The 23,541-nt window shown below is 38.7% G+C and overlaps 1 protein-coding gene across 2 annotated transcripts in view; it reads right to left on the bottom strand.

Annotated features, from left to right (window-relative positions):
- The window catches only part of IPO8 (importin 8), a 58,609-nt gene that overhangs the window by 12,187 nt on the left and 22,881 nt on the right, over positions 1-23,541 (bottom strand). For both annotated transcript variants that reach the window (XM_045829235.1, XM_045829236.1), the window contains exons 11-19: positions 18,625-18,701; positions 18,240-18,356; positions 17,709-17,798; positions 16,148-16,313; positions 14,997-15,157; positions 14,063-14,188; positions 10,230-10,296; positions 1,221-1,346; positions 472-569 (exon numbers count right to left, since the gene is read on the bottom strand). In XM_045829235.1, coding sequence (XP_045685191.1) covers positions 472-569; positions 1,221-1,346; positions 10,230-10,296; positions 14,063-14,188; positions 14,997-15,157; positions 16,148-16,313; positions 17,709-17,798; positions 18,240-18,356; positions 18,625-18,701 — 1,028 coding nt within the window. The remainder of the gene's footprint in view (positions 1-471; positions 570-1,220; positions 1,347-10,229; positions 10,297-14,062; positions 14,189-14,996; positions 15,158-16,147; positions 16,314-17,708; positions 17,799-18,239; positions 18,357-18,624; positions 18,702-23,541) is intronic.

Below are 23,541 nucleotides of genomic sequence, written 5' to 3'. Positions count from 1 at the left end.
CTTCAATTAAGTAGCAAGTCTGCACTTTTGAAAGAAACAAACACAAAGAAAATCAGTTACCTCTGAATATTATAAAGCACACAGTTATAAAAGCGGCAAACATTCTTAAGAACAACACCATATGGAATTTTCAAATTGCAATTCCAAATTCCATTTTAAAAACACAAAATAGCAAATATATGGTGATGAAGACAATACAGAAGAACTACCATATTTTGACAGGTATAACACACACTCTTTTGCCCAATTTTTGAGGGAAAAATAAGGATGCGCATTATACATGAGTGCAATGATTACATGCCATGGGTATAATAACAGGCATAATAATTCTCTGTATAATGCGCACAAACATGTGGGTGTGCATTATACATGGGAACACATCATCACACGGCAAAATACGGTAAACGTATAAGAAACAAACCAAAAGTTTAAAACACTCAATACTACAACAGCTGATTAGGGCATGCTTACCTTTCTACACATCGTGAAAAGTATTTCTAAATGCTTTGGATTTGATAGTAAAGTATTTGTATCTATTGTCACATAATTATGCAGAAGAGGCATCATGTCTGAAAAAAAATTTCCAAATCCCAATGAGACTTAAGTAATAGGAGTAGAAATAAATTATTGCCACCGAAACCACATTTCTGTTGCACCCACACATTACTATCTTCCCTTGCAACTATGAAATGCTAGAAACAAAAACGACACATGTGCCCTACTTACAGATGAAGAAAATATGGATCCGAAAGAATTAAATGCTCATCATTTGATGAGGTGATTTTTCTGAATATTCTTTTCTCTATAGCAATCACCACCTCACGCACTACATGTTTTCTTGCGTGTCTGGGCATTTCTATACATTCCTTTGTCCCCCACTAGAATGAAAACATCAAAAGAGCAAGGGCTATTTTGTTTACTGCTGCACTGCTGAGCTTAGAACAGCGCGTGGAACAGAGTCGGTGTTGAGAAAGTATTAACTGAATCACTCTGATTGCAAACTAACTTAAGATACAACAGGAAACACAGGCTCCCTCTTATTGCCTGTATTCCTGAGGCCGAAAATCACTGCTAAAACAGCCCCATCCTTTGCTCATCAGGGAAATAAGAACAATTATTTTCTGATTAGTACTGAAATCATCTATGTCTTTATTTCAAGTGTCAAATGAAATAATGTGTAGACAAGAAACAGCAAAAACGTTACATGGTCAAAACCATACCTGTAAAGTATTCAAAACAATCCTGCTGAAAAACCTCGTACAGTATTCCTAGAAGCTGCCACATTTGAGGGGAAATACCGTGGCAGGTTAAACTATAAGCCAGTGAGAGAATTTCTTCATAGAATTCTAGAATAAAAGAAAATCTTTAGTTAGAATGTTAGGAAAAAGCAAAAAATTAAACACCAAGACCACGCAGGAGGACTGAGACCACACACTCACACACAGGCCTCTCACAGCTCACACCTCGGCATCCGCACCTTCCGCTGCCTGTATTTGCCACCTTCCATTTCTTACCGGACCCGCCCCTGACTCAACAAGGCAACGATTTGTTTTTACTAAACTTACATATAGTACTGAATATTCTGCAATATATAAAATATAGCTTATGCTTATAAAACTATAATAGAAATAGATTCAAGAAGGAACAGATTTTTTGTGTATCACTCAGGCAAGGATTTTGAATTTACAAGTAATCAATATTCTTTGGGGAGTTTAATAAGCTAGGCTAAAATATCCGCCTGTCTCAGATATTTTTACAAACTATATACTGGACAGCATTTTGTCAATTTATGTAACTAACAAAATGTATATAGTATTTTTCAATCTATCAAGACAACCATACGCACTATAAAGTAGGAGAGTCCAAAGGGAAGGTTCTTGTACTCACACATATATTTATTACTACCTAAGTCAGAAGGGAATTATATCTAAACATACGATCAGAAAACACCAACCTCAATGTAAAAATTCCTAATTAAGTCCTTCCATGTCACTGAGCTAAAAAGTCTAACTTCATTTTTTTTTCCTTTTATTAAAAGGAACTAATATTCACCCTGGAAGCTTGAATGAAGTTTTTTTTTTCCCCTGTAACATTATTTAAAACAATATATTCAAAAACTAGTAATGTAGATATTTGCCTTAATGAAAGCAAAATATAAATCATAGATACTGGGAAATAATTTATGTAAGACAATCACCTGAAAAACAACAAATTATCTGAATATAAATTTCTGAAAGTTCTGATCATCCCTACCCTGGAAGATGACCAAAAAAGAGCAAATGCCTCCTCCTAACATGAAGCTTAAAGACAGAAAAGGGGCCCAAGGGAAATAAAGAATAAATAAATGGGACTCCATCAAATTAAAAAATTTCTGCATAGCTAAAGAAAATATCAGCAAAATGAAAAGGGAACCAACCGTATGGAAAAACATATTTGCCAATGATCTAGGGTTTGATCTCCTAAATATATAAAGAACTCACACGACTCCACACCAAAAAGACAAACAATCCAATTAAAAATGAGCAAAGGACCTGAACAGACAGTTCTCCAAGGAGGACATACAGAGGGCCCAGAGACATGTGGCAAGATGCTCAGCATCACTAGCCATCTCAGAGATGCAGGTATCACAGTGTGATACCACTTCACACCGGTGAGAGAGGCCATCATAAACAAATAAAGAAACAAGTGTTGGTGAGGTTGAGGAGAAAAGGGAACCCTAGTGCCCTGTCAGTGGCGGTGCAGACTGGTGCAGCCACTGTGGAAAACAGTATGGGATGTCCTTAGAAAAACTAAAAATGGAACTGCCTTTTGACCTGGCAATTCCAGTGCTGGGATTATAAGCTAAGAACCCTGAAACACCAATTCAAAAAATCCTAGGTACCCCAATGTTCATAGCAGTGTTGTTTACAATAACCAAGTGCTAGAAACAGCCTAAATGCCCATCACTACATGAGTGGACCAAAAAACATGGTACATTTATACAATATAATACCATGCAACAGAAAGAAAGAAGGAATTCCTACCTTTTGCGACTGCATGAGTGAAACTGGAGATTATGCTAAGTGAAATAAGCCAGGTGGTGAAAGACAAATATCACATGATCTCACTTGTAAGTGGAACCTAATCAACAAACCAAGCAAGCAAAATATAACCAGAGACATGGAAATAAAGAACAAACTGACAGTGACCAAAGGGAAGTGGGAAGGGAAATAACGGGGGAGAGTAGGAGAATGGTTATCAAGGAATATGTATAAAGGACCCATGGACAAAGATCACAGGGTGGGGTGCGAGGAATGAATATGGAAGGTTGGGTGTGGGTAAGGCAAAGGAGAGTAATGGGGGGAAATGGGGACAACTGGAATTGAACAACAATAAAAATAATTTTTTAAAAAACTCTGGGGGGAAAAAAAGGGCCCAGTATTTCCTTCCACACTCTTGAAACCACAGTGTGGGCATAGGACCTGGCCACTCAAGACCAGGACTTTGAAACTTGAGGGAGAAACTAGAAGGCACAAAGCTGTTACAGATGATTTCCTGAGGCTGTGCTGGAGTCCAGACTGTGATGGGCAGCAGCCTTGGACCCAGTGGTGACAAAGGCAGCTCCGGCCTTCTAAGTAGACAATTTCTATGGCAGAACCCTGCTGGCTCTACCCAACTCCAGCCTTCCCATTGATCCAGCTGCCTCAGCCACCAAATATCCTCCCCCTAAATTCCAGTTATGCTTAAATTGACCAGAAGTTATTGCAATCATTCTCAATCCAGAAGACTAAATGTTAGGGCAGGATGGTTTTACGAAGTTTGACTTCGTGCACGTGATAAAGCAGTTAAAGCAGTAATAGCTAAGCCTGGCTTCTAGTGAATAAAATTTTAAATCAGCAACAAAAACAGGCAGAGAAGAAAGTGCAAGTGGGATAATGGAAAGAGACTGGACCATGGACATAAACATGGTCAGACTGCTGTGGTTGGGATCCTGGAAGAACAGATTCAACCTGTGACATCTTCCAGAACCATATACATTTTGTTTTTATCTGAGATCCTGTGTGGCCAAATATTGGTTCAAAAGGGCCATCAGCATTAAATGCATCACAGCTAGAAATGTAAGAGAGATTATCCATCACCCTGGGACTTGGGAAGGGACAGGTGATTTGAACCACGGTTTTCTCCTCTCCTCTGGGCTCCTAAGAAATAGGTCCCTTTCCTTTTCTCAACATCCTGATGCTATAATTGCTCAAATCAAATGCTGGTATAGTTGGATTACAGAAGGTTGGGATAAACTATTCCCTTCTGTCTTACTTCACAGTTTTCCTCCTCAAGACTACTTTAAATTTTGGGGAGGGTTGGGTGGGTGGGCTGGAATGGGAGTAAAAGGAAGAAAACTATACTTGAACAATGATTAAAATAAAATTAAAAAAAAAGATTACTTTAAATTTAAATGGAGAATTTTCTGTTACAATCTCTTCCGTAAGTAAGGATAAAAGTGAACATATTCTTTTTAAGCTTATCACCTTCCCAATTTTGACATCTCCAATGGCAATAATAATATCCTAAAAAGTAGAGATGAGTCATCACAAAATAATTCTTGCTGCTACCTGGAAGAAAAGCAAATATTTATAATTCTAGAATACTTAAGCAATTAAAAGAGAAAAAAAAACTTCTCGAGAACCATGCGGCTTTAGCAGAGTGGGGACTCCAGTAGCCGTGCAGACACTGTCCATGATGCAGCCGCCTGCGGCTCCTCTACCGCCTGGCTCCTCAGCCGCCTGCGGCTCCTCTACCGCCTGCGGCTCCTCTACCGCCTGCAGCCACGGCTGCGAGAAGGGGCCACCAGGGAGCACCGGGTCACTGCCCGGCCGCCGCAGCCACCGCCAGGCCTCCGCATGCTGCGCCTGCGCTCTCACCGCTGGGACTCAGCCAGCCTTGCAGCCAACTGCTCTGGCCAAGACACGATGAGCTCCGATGAGCTCCGTGCTAGCCCTGTCAGTGCTGCTGTTGCTGCCCTCACTCTCCCAGAAAGGGGGATCACCCCCCCATCCCCCGCCCCAGCCAAGAGAAGAGTCACCACGCCGCTTTAGCTGGAGATCCTGGCAACACAACCAATGGTGCTGGGAACTAAGGAAAGCCTGCCAGCTGAGCACAAATTACTAGGAAAAACCGAGAGCTGCCTAAGCCACAGACTTCTATTTCTTCTCCTGAGATGCGGTACCCGAGACTGGGCAAAGAGGGGAAGGAAGGACTGTGCGTGTTTGTGGGTGTTTCAAGGGACTTTGGGATTTTGACAAAGACATTAAGTCATTACTTTTAGTCTGCATAACTTGAATAAATAACTCTTTTCTTTTTCACCAATCTCTAGCATGGAGAGCTATAATTCTCTGGCTTAGGGAAAGGTGAACCTAGTACAAGGGGAACCCAGGAGAAACGGGGATTAATTCAGTAGCATTGTGGGACCCTCTTCCCTGGTGGCCAATTGGGAAGGATCATGGGAAACCACATGCGCAGTAGCTTTAAAGTAATGCAACTACTTGCATATACTCAGTAAAAGCCCACTAAAACTAGCCAGGAAGAATCCTCCCTATAAGAATAGAGTCCCTCCAGCCCATGAGGTCAATCTCTGCTTGGAGTTGGCCTGCTCCCATGTTCTCTTCTATAAACTCTGGGCGTTCGGTTCAATTCTTTGTCCCGATCACTAAAAACCTGGTTACCTGTGCCCACCTATGACATAACCACAGGCCAGAGCACAATGACCACAAAATTTCTCACTGTTCCCTTGTTGCCTGCTAACCATCTCTATTCAGTGTAAATGTTAAATGTTAACTATCCTATACTCATCAATACAAAAGAAGTATATGCATCTCTCCATTTTACTTTTTATGCAATCCTGGAGATTTCTCCTCTTTGCTTTTTCCCACCTCCTTAATCTACCACTAATAAATTGTACATAACCTTCCTTATATTTTCTCCTTTGGTTCTAAATGCATAAAAAGAACTGCCAAAATGCCATTCTCCAGAGCATTTTCTCAGTCCCTTGAGATCTAACCTCCATGCATGTCTTCAGTTATTGGCTGAAAGGAACTCTTACAAAAGTATTCTGATTGTGTGTTTTGTGGTGGTGTTGCTGCTGTTGACAGAGGTGTGGCCACTACAAACTGAAATGTGTCACCAAGTATAAAAGGCATATTCAATTTGAAAATCTTAATATGAAAAATTGTAATATATCCCATGAATCATTTTATATTGATTGCCTTTGAAATAATATTTTTGATATTTGAGGTTAACAAATTTATAGTAATAAAATGAACTTCACCTGCCTCTCTTAAAAAAAAAAAAACTTCTCTACCTCCCTTTGTAGATGCATTTTAAGTATCTAGCAATTTTTTCTTTCATAACTATTGGTTGTTTTGAGGCTAAGTACACAGATATTTCAATCTGTACACCATTCCTAACATACATACCACGCACCTAAAAAGTCACATAGTTGTGGCTCTTTTCTAAGGAGTCACTCCAGTGAGTTCCCAGCTGAAAACATGGAGGCTAATTTCCTTAATAGAGTTTCAAGTACCAATAGCTTCAAATGTCAACATGCTGTTATATCAAAGTCCCACAAATTCACAATTTAATATCATATGTTCTACATAATCAAATTTCCAATCTTTCATAGCACATTAACAAAGTAACTAGGAAAACTGGACCATCATTCCAAAGCTGTTAGAGTGCATACGATTCTGACAGGGACAGCCAAGATCAAGGAGTGATTTTTCTTTAAGTAAACAATTCTACCAAAAACATGATAACAGAAGCAATTTAATGTTCATATTAAATGCACAACTGACTCCAAATTACCACTCCATATGCTCTTCCTTACAGGATATAAAAACTACTCCATCTATGAACTGTTAGCTGACGCCCAAGATAATCAAAGCTTCCCATATTCAATATATCACTATTTTCTGGTTATACCGGAAAAAAAACCCAGTAAATAATTTCACCTCTCAAAAAAAAGCATTCACACTTAAAAATGGGATGAGGTGGAGTTTCCTGCTCCTTAAAAATTATTCTAGAGCTACAAAAACTTCCCTTAACAGAATACTTGATAAAAATACTCCTCTGGATTGCACAGGAAAGGAGACAGGGAGCACTGGTAAGACACGGCATGTGACACCCATCAGACATGCCTCTTTCTCAGCTGCTTCAACGGAGGCCAGGCTCCCGTTTTCAGTGTCTCCACTTTCAATTCCTAGTGAGCCACTTCAGCCTGTCTTCCCTTTGCTCCCCTTTCCCCTGTTGTTTGCATTTTTTTGTCTGCAGAGTTATGCTTTTCTGCCACCTTTTTCTACTTTATTTCTACTTTGCAAAAGCAGCTTTAGCTGACCACCTCGCTGATCTCCTCCTTCGCTGCCCCCTTGTTGAAGGGGGTCTTCCTCCTGAGCATTGTGACATCAGGAACTTTTGCACACCTAGGCTGCCTGGCCGCTGCCACTTCTCTCACCATTAAGTATATGATATTTTTATATCTCTTATCTGTGTCTTAGCATAAGACTCAAATAATTCCAAAACAGTTGTCCCCCCCTTATCCACAGTTATAATGGTTATTCCCATGGTTTCAGTTACCTACAGTCAACTGCAGTCCAAAACTATTAAACGAAAAATTCCAAAAGTAAACATATTTAAGTTTCAAATTGCACACTGTTCTGAGTAGCATGATGAAATCTCACACCATCCCATTCTGTCCTGCTGGAGATGAGTCATCCTTTTGTCCAGAGTATCCACACGGTATATACTACCCACCCAATGTTGGGAACCGCCCTGCCTGGTTTCAGAAGCTGTAACCCCCCATGGTTAAGGCTAAGTAGAAAGACCTTGGGACCAACAGCCACTAAGGAGACAAAGCTTATCTTCCTGGCAGGGATGCCAAATCTGCCCCCTTTTACTTCACCCTGCTTGGCCCCAGGCAGATGACTGGTTAGCCAATGATGGTTAAGATTCCTCAAGGGAAGGACAACCTAAGACAGGCATGGTCTCAAAGGGGCCCTCAGGGAAGGACTTGGGGGGATATAGAAAAAGGGGGTCATGGACCCTCGCCCCTCAGCTTTGACATAGCCTGAGTCTTCAGTCTGTCTGTAAGAAGTCTCCTAATCTCTTAGCTGCCTTACTTCACCTGCCTGACTTAAGCCTGAAACAATGCTGGAGGTGGTTACAGCCCTGTGCTGGAAAGGGCAGGTTCCCCAGGGCAATCAGGCCTAAGAAAGAATGTACAAAATCCTGTGAAACCTGGTTTACTAAGAATGCCCTCAGTTTTCTGATAAGGGTCCAAGCAGGAAATGAGCTCATTCACCAAAGTTTTATAGCCCTTTAGCTAAGCGACCCTGACTCAGAATAAACCCTCATAGTTCTTTGAATGTTATCTATTATTTGATCATTACTGCCTTGCCTGACAATGACAAATGAGCTTTACATATACGCCCTGTATTCCTATGCACATTAAACCCAATAAAAGCCCATTAAGGAACAAGCTCCTGGCCCTTCTCCTTTGAGAGATTGGCTACCTTTCCTTTCCAGGCAGATCATGTCTTGGTACTTATTCTCATCCACAGCGGCCAGCGGGGGCTCTACAGACGGAGCACCCCCCACAATCCATGACTTAGTAGCCACCGCTTACCAGATTGACTGTCACAGTCTCACCGTTTCTGTGTTCCATCATAATGGCCTTGTTTTACTTAACAATGGCCTCAAAGCCATTCATATAGCTTTTACTACAGTATACTCTTATAACTGTTCTATTTTATTATTGTTGTTGTTAATCTCCTACTGTGCCTAACTTATAAATTAAACTTTATCATAGCTATGCATGTACAGAAAAATACAGTTACATACGGGGTTTGGGACTGCCCACAGTTTTAGGCATCCACTGAGGTCTTAGAACACATCCCCCAAGGATGAGTAATAACCTCACTTACCCTTACCTGCTTTATACAAATTGATGCTTTGCTAAAAAGTAAAAGTTGGCCTTGGGTGCAGTAAGAAGTTAACTAAGACTCTGATCATGTCATAAATCACTGTTTATTACTGTAACACTTTCATTAAGAATTCCTCATTTCCACAATAGCCAGGCTTAAAAAATAGCCACAAATTTCCTACAATTACTAATGACGACTCTTTTCTGGCTACTAGATTATGTTACCTGTTTTGCATTTGCTCTAGTAAGAAAGTAAAGAAAGGCACTTGCATCTAGGGGTCCTATTAATAGAAAGCACCTCCAAGTTACTATTTCACCTGCATGAGAATTACCTGGAATAGTCAGTAAAAATGCAGATTCCTGGGCACTGCCTCAAATTAAGAATCAGAATCTCTGGGACTACTTCACTTTAGTGAAGTCCAGGAATCTTCACATTAACTAGCTCCTTAGTGACTCTTATGCACACCAAAGTTTGAAAACTACTGCTTTATAACAATGACTTCAAAAACAAGGAGCATGTGCCCTAGGCAGTGTGCAAGATGATCCACTGAGATGGGAGAAGAATGTACTAGAACACCTTTAACCTCATCCTTTTACATTTCTATTTTTATGTACGGAAATGTTGTAAGTAATATATGTATATTGCCTATAAATGTACATGCAAACGTTACCCATATATATTAGAAGTACATGCTCAAGCTGGGCGACAACTGCTCCTAAGCAGTAACAGGCTTTTCTTGCATCTCTCTCTCTATCTGTGGACTACACAGGGTGCATCTCCCTCAAGTCCAAATGCCTTGGGACTAGCATCTTCAAAAGGCTTGACTATATGGAAAAGTAGCCTCCTCTACAAACTCCTATCGGCTTATAAAATCCAGCACGGTTACTAATTCCACTCAGAAGTCAGGCACTGGAACAGACAGCAGAGCAATGAAGCCACGCTTCCGATAAGACATGCCATCACTGCACAATTCTCCATCCCAGATTCAAGTGACCTCACCTGAACCCCACCCCGGTTCTCGGTTTCTAAAAATGTAAACTTTTAACTTCTCTGCCCTTTAAAAATTCTAAGACCAAAAATTCTTTATTGGATGCATCAAAATTTCTCTCTAAATAAAAATACAAATATTAGAAAGTACATCTAAAAACTGAAGAGAATGCCATCTTCTCTCTCAAAATTGTCTATCTTCTTGAATTTAAAGGGCTAAAAATGCACTGAGAGTTCATTAGATTTTTTTTAAATTCTCAATTTACATCTTTATTCAACCTCTGTACTTACCAATCACATGTTTCTGTAACACGAGATCAATGATCTGCAGACAGATATTCTCCAACTGCTGAGTAACCTAAAGACAAGTGTTAAACAGTTTAAAATTCATCATAACCCTGAAGTTTATCTATAAAGTTATATTAATCCCAATAAAAATGCCAACAGGGCTTTTTTCAGAGAAGTTGACAAGTTAATTCTAAACTTCATGTGAAAAATTAAACATGTAAGAATACCAGAAAGTTCTGAAATGTAAACCAATTATGGAAATGAGAATTAAATCCATAATAAAATTACAAACCAAATTAATTTCTTACCTCATATTTTATACCAAAATAAATTCCTAATAAAGATTTCAACATTAAAACTTTAGACATGAAAAATTCTAGAAGATATACAAAGAACTGTGTATAATCCTAAAGAAAAAAAATGACTCAAAGCCCAGAAACCAGAAATAAATATATTGAGTCATTTGATATCAAAAATTAAAAATGTCTGCATAGAGCAGGTAGAAGTCAGAGATAAATGAAAAAGTGAGGGAAATATTTTCAAATGATATTACAGATAAAATTTCCCTCACATGAAATCATATCAACAAAAAGAAAGGCAAAAAATTACAAAAAAGAAATATAAACGGACTTTAACCTTATAAAAACATGTTTAGTACATAAAAGAGTACAAATTCTAAGCACAGGATTAACACTTGTCATCTGTCAGACTGGCAGTGATCTAAAAGTAGACTTTGGTCCTGGAGGAGTGGCTCAGTGGGTTGGAACATCATCCCGTACACCAAAGGGTTTCGGGATCAATTCCTGGTCAGGGCACATGCCTGGATAGCAGGTTTGATCCCCAGTTGCAGTGTGTGCGGGAGACAACCAATAGATGTTTCCCTCCCTCATCAATGTTTCTCCTCTTCCTCTCCCTCTAAAATCAACACATATATCCTCGAGTGAGGATTAAAAAAGAAAAGTAGGGATTTACATAGATTTAGGACAATGGAATGTCCACGTAACAAGAGATAATTAAATCCATTACCAAGGGACTGGTTAAATAAATCTGATATTTCATACAAAGAGATATTACGCTACTATTACAAATATGTAACTTTATTGACTAATATGGAAGACTCAAAGAAACAGTAAGTAAAAAATGGCAGATGAAAACCATATGCTATCATTTTCATTACAGAAAAATGCACATACTCTACTCACTCGTTGCCAGGGTATTATAATAGGAAAATCTCTGGAAGGACACAAAAAACCTGGTAAAGGAGCTTCCTCCTTGCGAGGAGAATCAGATAAATGACTGAGCTGAGTGAGAGGGTGAAATTTCACTGAATACCTTTTCACATCTTTGATTTTTCAATATGTGTTTGTACAAAAACAGTTTTTAAATTAAAAAAAATGAAAACCCACTCTATGTTACATTTTCATCTAAGTATCCTAGAGTTCAACTCTCGCAAGTATTCTATAATATTCAGCTAAAACAATTGTCTTAAACAATATTCAGCTTAAACAATTGTCTTCAAGTTCAAATAATCCAAAATTTCCCAGTTTAAAAATCTGTCAATATATTTAAAACCATTAAGCAAAGCCACGTATGCTTAAGATGTGCTTTTAGACGTTTAACTGTGCTCTTCACACATTATTTGCATATTAATCACATACATATGACATTCCCTTTTGAGAAAATACTGTTTTCAAACTCTGCTTTTAACAACATGGATTTTATTTTTTACTTTTTTAAATCTTATTTTAATCATTGTTCAAGTACAGTTTTCTGCCTTTTACTCCCATTCCAGCCCACCCACCCAACCCTCCCCACTTGCCTCCCATTACCACCCTTCCCCTAGTTTTTGTCCATGTGTCCTTTAAAGTTGTTCCTGTAAACCCTTCCCATTTTCCCCTGAAATTCCCTCTTCTCTCCCCTCTGGTCACTGTCAGCCTGTCCTCCATTTCAGTGTCTTTGACTATATTTTGCTTGTTTCTTTGTTTTGTTGTTTAGGTTCCTGTTAAAGGTGAGATCATATGGCATTTGTCTTTCGCTGCCTGGACACCTGGAATTTAAAATCATAGGACAGGCAACCAGGAGACAATATTCCAGTCCTTATTTTGCCCCTAATTATCTATGATGGCACTTTTCAGATGGAGTACCACAAGTTGCATCTTTTTAAAACATGCAACACCTGACTATTCAGTCAGCGGCACTGACCTCTTTCCCTTAGATTGTCAAATAAAAAGATGACAACAGCCACCACAACAATAGCCGTGTGGTATGAATGAATCAAAATTATACCTGGGTTTTTTTTGGTCACATTGCCAAAAAAAAATGTTTTGGTGTGCTGCAGAATTTTAGTAATTAGTCTGTGTGTGGCATAAGAGAAAATGGTTGGAAATCACTAATCTGTGACCTTGGAAAAGTCATTTAGCTGAAGGCTTTAAGTTTTCTCATGTGTAAGCGAGCAAGCTGGATTTGATTAGCGCTCTCAGTTTCAACCCTCGCCTCCCTTGATAATTAATCACAGTAAGTTCACATGCTCCTTTAACTTTACTTGAAATTCAAAATCAATTTAATATCAAGTAAAAAATTAAAACAGAAATATAAAATGCTGTTTAGTTTTCAAAATAATCCTGCCGCTCATTCTACTACTCTCCATCCTCCACACACACTTTGGAAAACTGGGCTAGGTGATTTCTCAGGTCTCTTCAAATTTAAAGTATAAGTTCTACAAATAAGGTAAAGGAATTACCCTCAAGTATACTGTTATGATTTAATTTGGAACACCTCACTGTCCCCAAGAGGGCCATACAGTTTCAAAAGGATGCAAAACTAAAATAAAATAATGAATATGGAAATTGAAATTCACATTAAGCCTTTTAGGTGAAAGAAGGCCTACCCAGGCGAAGAATATCAAACCGTTTTTAAGGATTTGGTAATCCTGATTTGCTTTGTGATAAACACAGGATAAATCAACAGCCACAGAGTTTAACAATGTTAGTTAAAGAACTGGCACCTGCTTCCTAAGTCCTCCCTGTATAAAACAAGAGCTGCCCTCAATGCCAAACAAGTTAACTGAGCTCACAGAGGTCAAGAACACAAATCTAATTTGAATGAAGGAAAGGTTATGTGATACTTGAGGAAGAAAGCAGCGGTTTTAGATGGGGATAAAGTAATACATTATCAGAACGATTGGACTGCAAACCCAAAATCTGGTGACCCTGAACACGTCCCTTGTGAGTACACAAACCTTGTTTTCCTCTTCTGCAAGAGGACACTGCAGCTGCCTGCTCCATCTAACTCAGGAAGGCAGCGGGTAGGAGTCTACCGGCTGACGGGTGGGAAAGCCCTGGATGACTGTCTGCACAGCTCTTTTCCTGAATTGTTCTGGAATTCAGCTTAGGAGAAATTATGTTTTAAGCTCTTCTTCCCTTCCACCCTCACAATAATTGTTACATCAGAATTTTGTTACATTATTTAACACTTGCCACTGTGACTGAATGGCTATCACTCTCTACCAAGAAGACTAGACTATGGATTCCAGAAGGGGAAACTCAAGTCTTACTCAGTTTGGTATTCCCTAAAAACCTAGCCCGGCACACAGCAGATGTGATGTACTGAACTTAGTTCAGTTCAGAACAAAAGGATATAGTACATACTTATAACCACATTTAATATTTCCCCTCAATCATTTTATTATGTTTTTAAAATCTGAGGATAATTTTTAACATTTAGCAACATAACTCAATATCAATTTAAAAGTCAAGACTTTAAAATGTGTGCCCACTGACCATGTGAATTTCAGTTAATGTACTATAATGACAAAATAAAACACGAATAAATCCTACCTCCTTATGATCTTCGACAACTGTCAAGATAGTGTCAATGGTGTGTAAAATTCCCATAGCCATTACTGTTTTGTCTTCGATTTCTTCATATTCATCACTTTGAAGAACTTTACCGAATATCTCTGCCTATGAAATTAACAAACACATTCAACAATCAGTATCGTCGTACCCACTCCTCTTCACTATAAGTGAGCAGAGAGCAGTGTCACACACATAAATGTCGGCAAAGTCATGCACTTTGCCAAGTGATCAATGACAGAACCTGTCATGTTTTAAACATAGCCATTTTTTCCTTATCTAGTCGCTGGAGTAGAATATACATTAGCTATTACAGTCAGAGAGCTAGTATTTAACTTCTGGTTGTCATGAAACAAGTACATCCAAAATCTAGGAAAACTGAAATCTAGTAATACTCAAATGAAAAATTTGATAGAAGGTTTAGAAGACAAAGTCAAGGAATCACCTAGGAGAAGACAAAAAGAACAGATATGGCAGACGGCAGAGAAAGGTAAGAAAATCAGAACCTCAGTCCTGGCCCAATATTCTACATCAGAACTACAGGACACACACAAAAAAAAAGCAGGGAAAAATTCATCAAGGAAGTAATAAAGGAAGTAATATAAGAAATTGCCTAAAACTGAAAAACAATGAGTTTCATGATTCAAAGCCCAGAAAGTGAAAATTTAGAAGGCTCACATTAAGGTCAGTCATTATGAAATCTCAGAATATTATAGATGACAGCAGAACATCTTAAATGTTATTAGATTCAAATCTAATGAAATATAGAAATTAACTGTCAAGATTAGAAGAGCAATTATTTTTATATTAACATTGTAGTTACACATAAAACTGAACTCTAAATTTTGCAGTTTAATTTATTTAGATTATTCAAGGCTTTTATACCAAACTAACATAAAACTTTTCCCAGTCTTACCAATTGTTGGGTCATATCAACAGCAATTGAGGCTACTTCTTGACTGTATTCACATATCATCTTCTGGATAACATTAGTTACATCATCATTTTCTGTCTCTATAACAACATGCAATAGCTCCTGCATAATAGGCCTCACATGTGGCTTCATATACTCCTTAGCTAATGCAATAAAACAAACAAAATCACTAAAAAATTAGCCATCACAAGTGATAAAAAGAATTAACTTGCTCACAAGGTAAAGTGACACAGTGTAACAGGTTCTAGATAGATTCTTGTTCTGTGTTCAGTAAGTTACAATGCTGTACCAAAACATTCTCCATCAACACATTAATATTCCCCGGAGCAACACAGGGATAATCAATCCTGCACAGGAAAGAACTGTCCTGCCCAAAATGCCGACAGCCCCCACTGAGAAATTTAAATTACAAATATGTTCTGTCATTAGCATGACACAGTATAAAAAATATGCACATAGAACTATCCCCAGTACCGATGGTGCCCATTCCCTGCCCCACCTCATCTCTATCCAGCCTCCTCCCCATGTATCCTTATACAATATTCAGACTTCCATTCAAACACTGTTGAATAGAGGTAAACTGGGTTCATGCTTACTTCCAAAGGTTTATTTGAACTTGGAAAGGAATATTCTTCTAAACAAATGAAATATCTATGTTATCACTTACTAGAAATGACAGTTGCTACTTTCAAAAGTAGCAAAACCATAGAATCTTAGGGTTGAAAGAATCTTGAAGCCATCTGGCCCAACCCCCTAAACTTTAATATATGGATATCTAAGCTTTAACAAACCATGTGCCTTGCCCAGGTTTATGTGGCAAATTAGTAGCACAATCAAAACTAGACACCAAGTCTCTGAATTCCCAGTCTATCATAATGCCCAACAATTATCAACTTGTTCCCTAATCTAAAATTTTTCTGGAAACCACAGTGAAAAAGAATTCCTAAAAAGGTCAAGAATAAACTCCTATTAAATTCTGAGGGGGCAGAAGTTGAGAAATTCAACCCCAAAATCTTAAGGCTTACAAAATCACCCTCAGTAGGGAAGCAACTGAAGAAAACTATCTGAGAAGACCACGTCCAAATACAAACAAACAAGCAAGCAGACCTTTTAAAAGGTAATTCTGGCTTTACCTTGTGTCTGGTTGGAAATTAATGACTGGAGAGCAAGGGCAGCCTCGACTTTGACAGGCATCTCCTTATCTTCAATCAGGCTCTTCTTCGCCAGTTCAACTGCATTTCTCAGATTGAGCTCATTATGAAACTTCAAAGAACTGAACGCATGAAGTACCCAACAGGACTATGTTATAAGAATGTAAATAGGAAACTATTAGGCTTATGGCATTCTGTAATAATGTCATGCATAACTTACATATCATTAATTCTACCGAGTGCTATTTATTTTTTGGAGGGTAGCATATAAGTTGCTAACTACTGAATTTCCCAATCATTTTATTTTTAAATAGGCAGTTTGATTTATTTTAAATTACCTATATGCAATAGCATTTTTCACAGGAAAAAGAAAACAGAGCCAAATTTAAGTGTCTATAAAGAAGAAAGTCCCCCCGATTTCAAATATAAATCCTAGCCTAGCCCCTATGCTTCAACTGGCTTAAAGTTTGTGAACCATGTGTTGAAAAACTGAATAATTCAGAGAACATGCCTTAAAAAAGAGAAAAGAAAATGTCCTGTTTATGCTTTTAATAAATATTATGATCCATACCTAATTGATTATCTATATGTTAAAGCCACTAGAAACCAATGTTTGACATCCACAGGCCAGCCTGTGCAGCAAACATGAAACACCGCTTCCTCTTACATCCCACCAAACCTCCTTTTTCCGTTCACGTGAGGTTTGAAGAATTTTACACCTTGTATAGATGACCAAATCTTAAACTGTCAGACCACAGAACCATATTATTACTTTTTTTAATTTTTCTATGTGCATTAAATACAATCAACAGTAATTAATTTGAATTACTAAAGACTTTTATCAAGAGAATTACAATTTATACATAATCTCAGAGAGAGCAGCTTACCTATAAAAATACTTGAGCGTGCTTGACATCTCTAATCTACATTTGCCCAAATATTTCTCTAGTGATGATTATCTTATTTATAAAATATTTTAGAATGTATAAGGCATTAATAACATATGCTGTGTTTAGCAAGAAATTTTTCTGTGTTGATGTAGTTATAAAGATACATACTAGGCTCTTGAATTAAAGCTCTATTTCTCCATAAAATACATTGCTTCTAGGAGTAATACACACTTAGAACACAAATAAGCTTACATGGATTATCATTTTCTCCACTTTACTAAGGCATATGTACCTTACATACTAGAAATCATAATCAGGTTTTTAGCCAAACTAGAATTCCATGCTGTTTTTTGGACACTGAAAATTAATCGGTGTATGAATTTACTCTGCACCGTGGCTATAACATCATCCCCCTCACTGCATGCTCTGCATCTGCAGGAAGTGAGGCTAGGGTGGAAAATGAAAACAGCTGGAATTAAAATCCACAAATCCCTTTATTTACTAGTTTGTTCTTTATTCAGCTTATGTGACATAAGAAACAATCTGACTTCATTTCACCTTAATATATGTCAACTTATTCAAAAACATTTAGTTCAATAATTACCTTACAAATAAACATTTTAAGATATGTAATGAAAATACGAAAAACTTACTCTAGCTCGAAGATACCCCAGGTTAGACAACAATAATGGAAAGACGTGATTCTGCAGCAACAACTCCATTTGGTCCTTGAATAAACTCTTCTGTTAGGAAACAGAAACTAGGTTTCAACTTATCAATGCTTTTTTCATATGCAGAAATCACATTCCAATAAAGTATATTTATTATAACTTACACTTAACATATTTCTATTTACAATTTGGTAAAATTACTTCACCTACATATTGCTTATTTTAAAATAAGATAAAAGTTGTACCTTAAATACTATTTGATACTGACTGATTTTTGTAGAAACAAATAAAGCCATTTCATGGTTTTTTTTATATAGCAACAGTTTCATACAGAAACACTGACAAAAAATCACATGTTCCTTTTAACTAAAGAAACAGGTGACAGAAAGAATATTTACAGTCAACTCAGTCATGCAGAAGCAATCACTAGTTTTAAATTATCCATAACTTTCATATTCTCTCATCTGCCTGTGCTTCACTGTTTTAAGTAAATTAAATTTTAAACAAGTTAACCTTCAATAAAATATCAGCTAGGGAACCAATCACATGCAGGGCTCCATCTTTCTTTCTAGGGTCAAAGTTTGGGTCTGTTAAGATTTGGTAACAGAATGTCATCATTTTTGGCAACACCTAAAGAAATAGAAGAATACATTTTAGTGTACATTAGCTTTCACCGCATTATTATAATATTATATACAAAACACAAATTTTCAAAATTAAAGCCACTTTATTGTGTTTTATCAAGTAGTTATAAATAAAACAAAATAACACTTTGCACTTACTAGGACAGGAAAGCATTCTTAAAGTGATAGATTATAACAAATAATACCATTTTTCAATTACTAGGGTTATATTAAAGTATCAAACAACACAGGATTTACAAAGAATAACTATGTACCTCTTTTCTTTTCTTCGCAGCAGTATATAAGAGTGTCTGGGCTGCTATGGTAGGAGAAGCATAATCTTCAAAAATATCTAAGATGTTAAAAGGTTAAACCATGTTAGTAAAAATATAATTACTTCCTATATATTTTAAACCTGATTAATCACTATTCCAAAACCAAGAAACAAAACAGCCCACACACAACACTGGTTGACCCCATACAAGAGCTAAGAGGCTATCACTGTTTTTATGCACAAAAGCATCAAACTCTACAGGCTGTCTTTTTAGACAATCATATTTGAAAAAGCAACCCATTTTAGGATATTTGTTTCACTCAGGACAGGGCAACTGCTGTACCTCTAGCAAAAAACAGTGAAAACTTATTTAGTGCTCACTATGTGCTGGGCACTGTTCTAGGCTCTGGGTGTAGGAGGGTGCATCCAGGGGGCCCCAGAAAGAAAGATTTGTAATGGGGTCCAGAACTCAAGGTGTCCAGGAAATATTAGAAAGGTATATAGGATGTCCTCATCCTCCACCACAGGTGTGAGTTGGGGGAAGGGACACATGGAGCAGGGCCATTGATAGCTATTTTGCATAGCAACTAACCTTTGCAGCTAACCTCTAGTGTGGTCATTTAACACATCTATAACCTTTAACTGGTTGCATAGATATGTTAAATAGCTGTGGCCATGCTCTGAGCCAGGGGAATGGAAGGAACTTCCCCCCAAGATGTAACTGGGAGGCAACTCCCCCTAGTTGCAGCGCCTGCGTGAGAGCTTGGAGATGATTGGCTCCACAACATGGGGCCACCCCTGCACAGACTCATGATGGCAGCCCAGTAAAACTGGAAGGATATTTAAACCCAGACTCGGCAGCCACTGAAGGGAGGACCATGCGGCTGTGGCAGTGAAGGGAACCAAGCACCTTTGGTAGAGTGAGGACCCCCTCACAGCCATGAGAAGAATCACCACTCAGCTTCAGCAGAGAACCACCACACGGCTTTAGCTGGAGATCCCCGCAACACAGCTGAGGGTGCCGGGAAGCGAGGGAAGCCTACCAGCCGAGCTCGGATTACTGGGAATAACTGGGAGCTGCCTGAGCCATGGACTTCTATTTCCTTTCCTGAGATACGGTACCCCAGACTGGGCAAAGGGGGAAGGAAGGACTGTGTGTGTTTGTGGGTGTTTCAAGGGACTTTGGGATTTTGATGAAGACACTAAGTCATTACTCTTAAATCTGTATAACTTGAATAAATAATTCCTTTCCTTTTCAACAGTCTCTAACATGGAGAGCTAAAATTCTCTGGCAAAGGGAAAGGTAACCCTAGTACAGGGGGACCCCAGGAGAAACGGAGGTCAATTTGGTAGCACTGTGGGACCCTCTTCCCTGGTGGCCAATCGGGGAGGACCATGGGAGACCACATGCGCAATAGCTTTAAAGTAATACAACGACTTGTACATACTCAGTAAAAGCCCACCAAAACTAGCCAGGAAGGATCCGCCCTATAAGAATAGAGTCCCTCCAGCCCATGAGGTCAATCTCTGCTTGGAGTTGGCCTGCTCCCATGTTCTCTGCTATAAACTCCAGGTATTTGGTTCAATTCTTTGTCCTGATCACCAAGAACCTGGTTACCTGTGCCCACCTGTGACAATACCAAGATTTCAACCAGCATGTATCCAATAGTATTCCACACTAAGCTGTTAACACAACTAGTTATGTGTATTATCCATCCCATTTATTCCATCTGCACTCTTACCACTGCCCATTTTATAGCTGAAAACACTGCAGCTCAGAGAGGTTCAGTAACCTGCCCACAGTGCCCGGAGGAGATGACCAAGCCAGCACTCACACCCAGGCTGCCTTAACATCAAAGCCTGGGTTCTTGTACTTGTTACCGAATCTAAAAACTTTATTATTAATATCAGTCAATACATTTAGATAGGAGTGTTTCATTCATATGAACAGTTGCAAGTGACAAAAATATAAAAAGAAAACTAATGTAGTAATTGTTCTTCTCTATGTATATTATACAAAAGTAAAATATAAAAATCAAAACTAGCCATTGCATCTATGGTTAATAAAAAGGAAATGGTTAAGGAAAAAGCACTTCAGCTAGTCTTGAGTTATCCATATTCTCTATTAACCAATAAAATGTAAAATCTGTCAACACTCATAGCTCTTACTTTATTTCTAAAAACAGTATCTTATTTGGTAAGAAGAATAAGTGTGTGTTGGCTGGTGTAGCTCAGTGGTCTGAATGTCAGCCTGAAAAACAAACAGCCACCGGTTCGATTCCTAGTCAGGGCACGTGCCTGGGTTGTGAACCAGATCCCCAGTAGGGGGCATGTGAGAGTCAAACATACATTGATGTTTCTCTTCCTCTCTTTCTCCCTTCCTTCCTCTCTCTCCAAAAATCAATTTTAAAAAAATCTATAAAGAAAAGAAAAACACCAAGTGTTAAAAAAAAAAGAAATAATGGTAACTTACTGAACAGCTCAACAATTACTCTGACATTACCAAAAAAACAGGTATTACAGAAAAGCTAAATATTTAAAAAATGCATTGAAAAAGATAGAAAGACATGAAAAGACGCTCATCGTCACTAATGATCAGAGAGATGCAAATTAAAACCACAATGAGACATCACCTCACACCAGTCAGAATGACTGTCATCAATAAGCAAGGATGTGGAGAAAGGGAAACCCTTCTGCACTGCTGGGGGGAATGCAAATTGGTGCAGCCACTGTGACAACAGTATAAAGATACCTCACAAAATTAAAAATGGATCTGCCTTTTGACCCAGCAATCCCACTGCTGGGAACATATCCAAAGGAACCCAAAACACTAATCAAAAGTGTAGTAGACCACTCTGCGTGGCGTGGGCCCAGCTCGCACTCGGAGATACACAGGACCCACACCCACAGATAGGTTCTCCTGTGGGGAATTAGGCCTGCAATGTACTTAGGCCGCTATGAGTCTCGCTTTTTGCTAAAACTCCCTCACCCTGAATTGAGGACATTTACTGCAAAGCAACTTCCTAAAAACCACGCTAAACCTTCCAAGGATAAGTGTAACTGGTTCAACTACTTTTGCCTTTTCATTTGCAAATATCCTTCTTCTGTGATGTGATTAGCAGCATTGGCTCCTTTGTTTTCTATAAAAGGTAACCACCTAAAGCGAGCCAGTGCATAGTTAATGACCTTCTTGTAAAGGGCCCACTAAGACAATGAAAGCTCATTGGAGCAAGGGCGGAGGCTTTTGCTCCCCTAGAAAGAAAAGCCATGTTGTCCCTTTTCCTCTACCAGATTCGGTAATCCTTCCGGTAATCTGTGTGTGAATGTCTCATTTCCATCCATAATGACGCAGACCCCCATCACAAAAGAACATTAAGCACCCGCAGACCCCCATCACAAAAGAACATTAAGCACCCGTATGACCTTTGCAGTGTTATTTACAATCGCCAAGATTTGGAAGCAGGCCAAGTATCCATCCATAGGTGAGTGTATAAAACAACTATGCAACCTTTACACAATGGAATTCTACTTGGCCATGAAAAAAAGAAGAAGAAAGTTTTACCTTTTATGACAGCATGGATGGATCTGGAGAACATTATGCTAACTGAAATAAGCCAGTCAGAGAAAGACAAATACCATATAATTTCACTGATATGTGGAATCTAATGAACAAACTTAACTAAAAAGCAAAACAGAGAGACTCATAGGTAGAGAGCAGGATAACAGCTCTGGGGGCAGGGAGGTGAGGGAGTGGAGGGCTTCAGGAAAAAGGACTTGTGGACATGGACAACAGTGTGGTGACTGCAGGGGAAAGAAGGTACAAAGGGGATAAATGGTGATGGAAAAAAAAATACAACAGAAAAAGATAGGAGACTGGCTAATCACTCTGCTCCTAGGAAAACAAAGGCACTAGGATGGGGAAAAATCATGCCCATGTGTAATGGTTTTTAAAAGGAAAAGGTGGAATGAAGAAATGAAGCAGATGGTAAATACTATTTCTCATTCATTCGTTTTTCCTGTATTTTGTCTCCAAGAGAAGAGGCATTCTTCACTTACTGAATCAAATAACACTAACACCAAGCACTGGAAAAGCAATCTAGCACCTATACCAGTAGGCTTAACTCAAGTAGCCAGAGACACCTGGCCCAATAAGGGAAAGCGCTGTGTTGCCACAGCACCTTCCACATGCCCTGGGCAGTGCTAGTTTTACCAATTATTTATTTCAACATTTATCGAAGACATACTAGGACCAAACACTAGTATGCAGAGATGCAGAAGGAATGGAGAATGCACAATAAAGCAAATAAGATAAAGCCCCTGCCCTCGGATCACTCTAAGTCATGGGAGAAACAGAGGTACAAATAACATTTTGCTAATGTTAAGTGCCTGAGTATTCCATGAAGCAATTAATTCAAACTGGGGATAAAAGGAAATGAACTCAGGCAATCTACACCGTTCAACAGCTTCCAGGAAAATCGAAACTAAAAAAACCCCCCACCCCAGAAACCAGGCCACACAATGGGGCCACTGTAGATAACCTCATTCGCTTGTGGAGTACTCAGTCTCTGGGATAAAGAAGCAAACTAAATTGAGGTGCTCCTCAAACATGCAGAAATCCCAAGGATCTCCCAGACTGAGCACGACCCAATCTGTAAATGGGTATCCCAAAAGACACAGAAAGGGGTGACCCCTGCAGATCAGCATCACGACAGAAAAGTTATAGACGGCCCTAAGACTGCTTCAGCACCCGTAAGAGGGATAAAATAAAGTGGCTTTTCACCTCCCGGACCCAAAGGCCTCAAAAGTTCACCAGTTCTACAGAACATGAAACTCGCACGAGTTTCAAAGGTTATTATACAATGCAGAACTTTGACAATTTAACAAAGTAATAAAATCTGCTTAAAATATAAATTCAGCT

Source organism: Phyllostomus hastatus, unplaced genomic scaffold (genome assembly GCF_019186645.2).
Source record: "Phyllostomus hastatus isolate PE091 unplaced genomic scaffold, TTU_PhHast_1.1 phas_scaffold_93, whole genome shotgun sequence".
NCBI lineage: Eukaryota > Metazoa > Chordata > Mammalia > Chiroptera > Phyllostomidae > Phyllostomus > Phyllostomus hastatus.
This window is presented reverse-complemented; position numbering and strand designations above follow the sequence as displayed.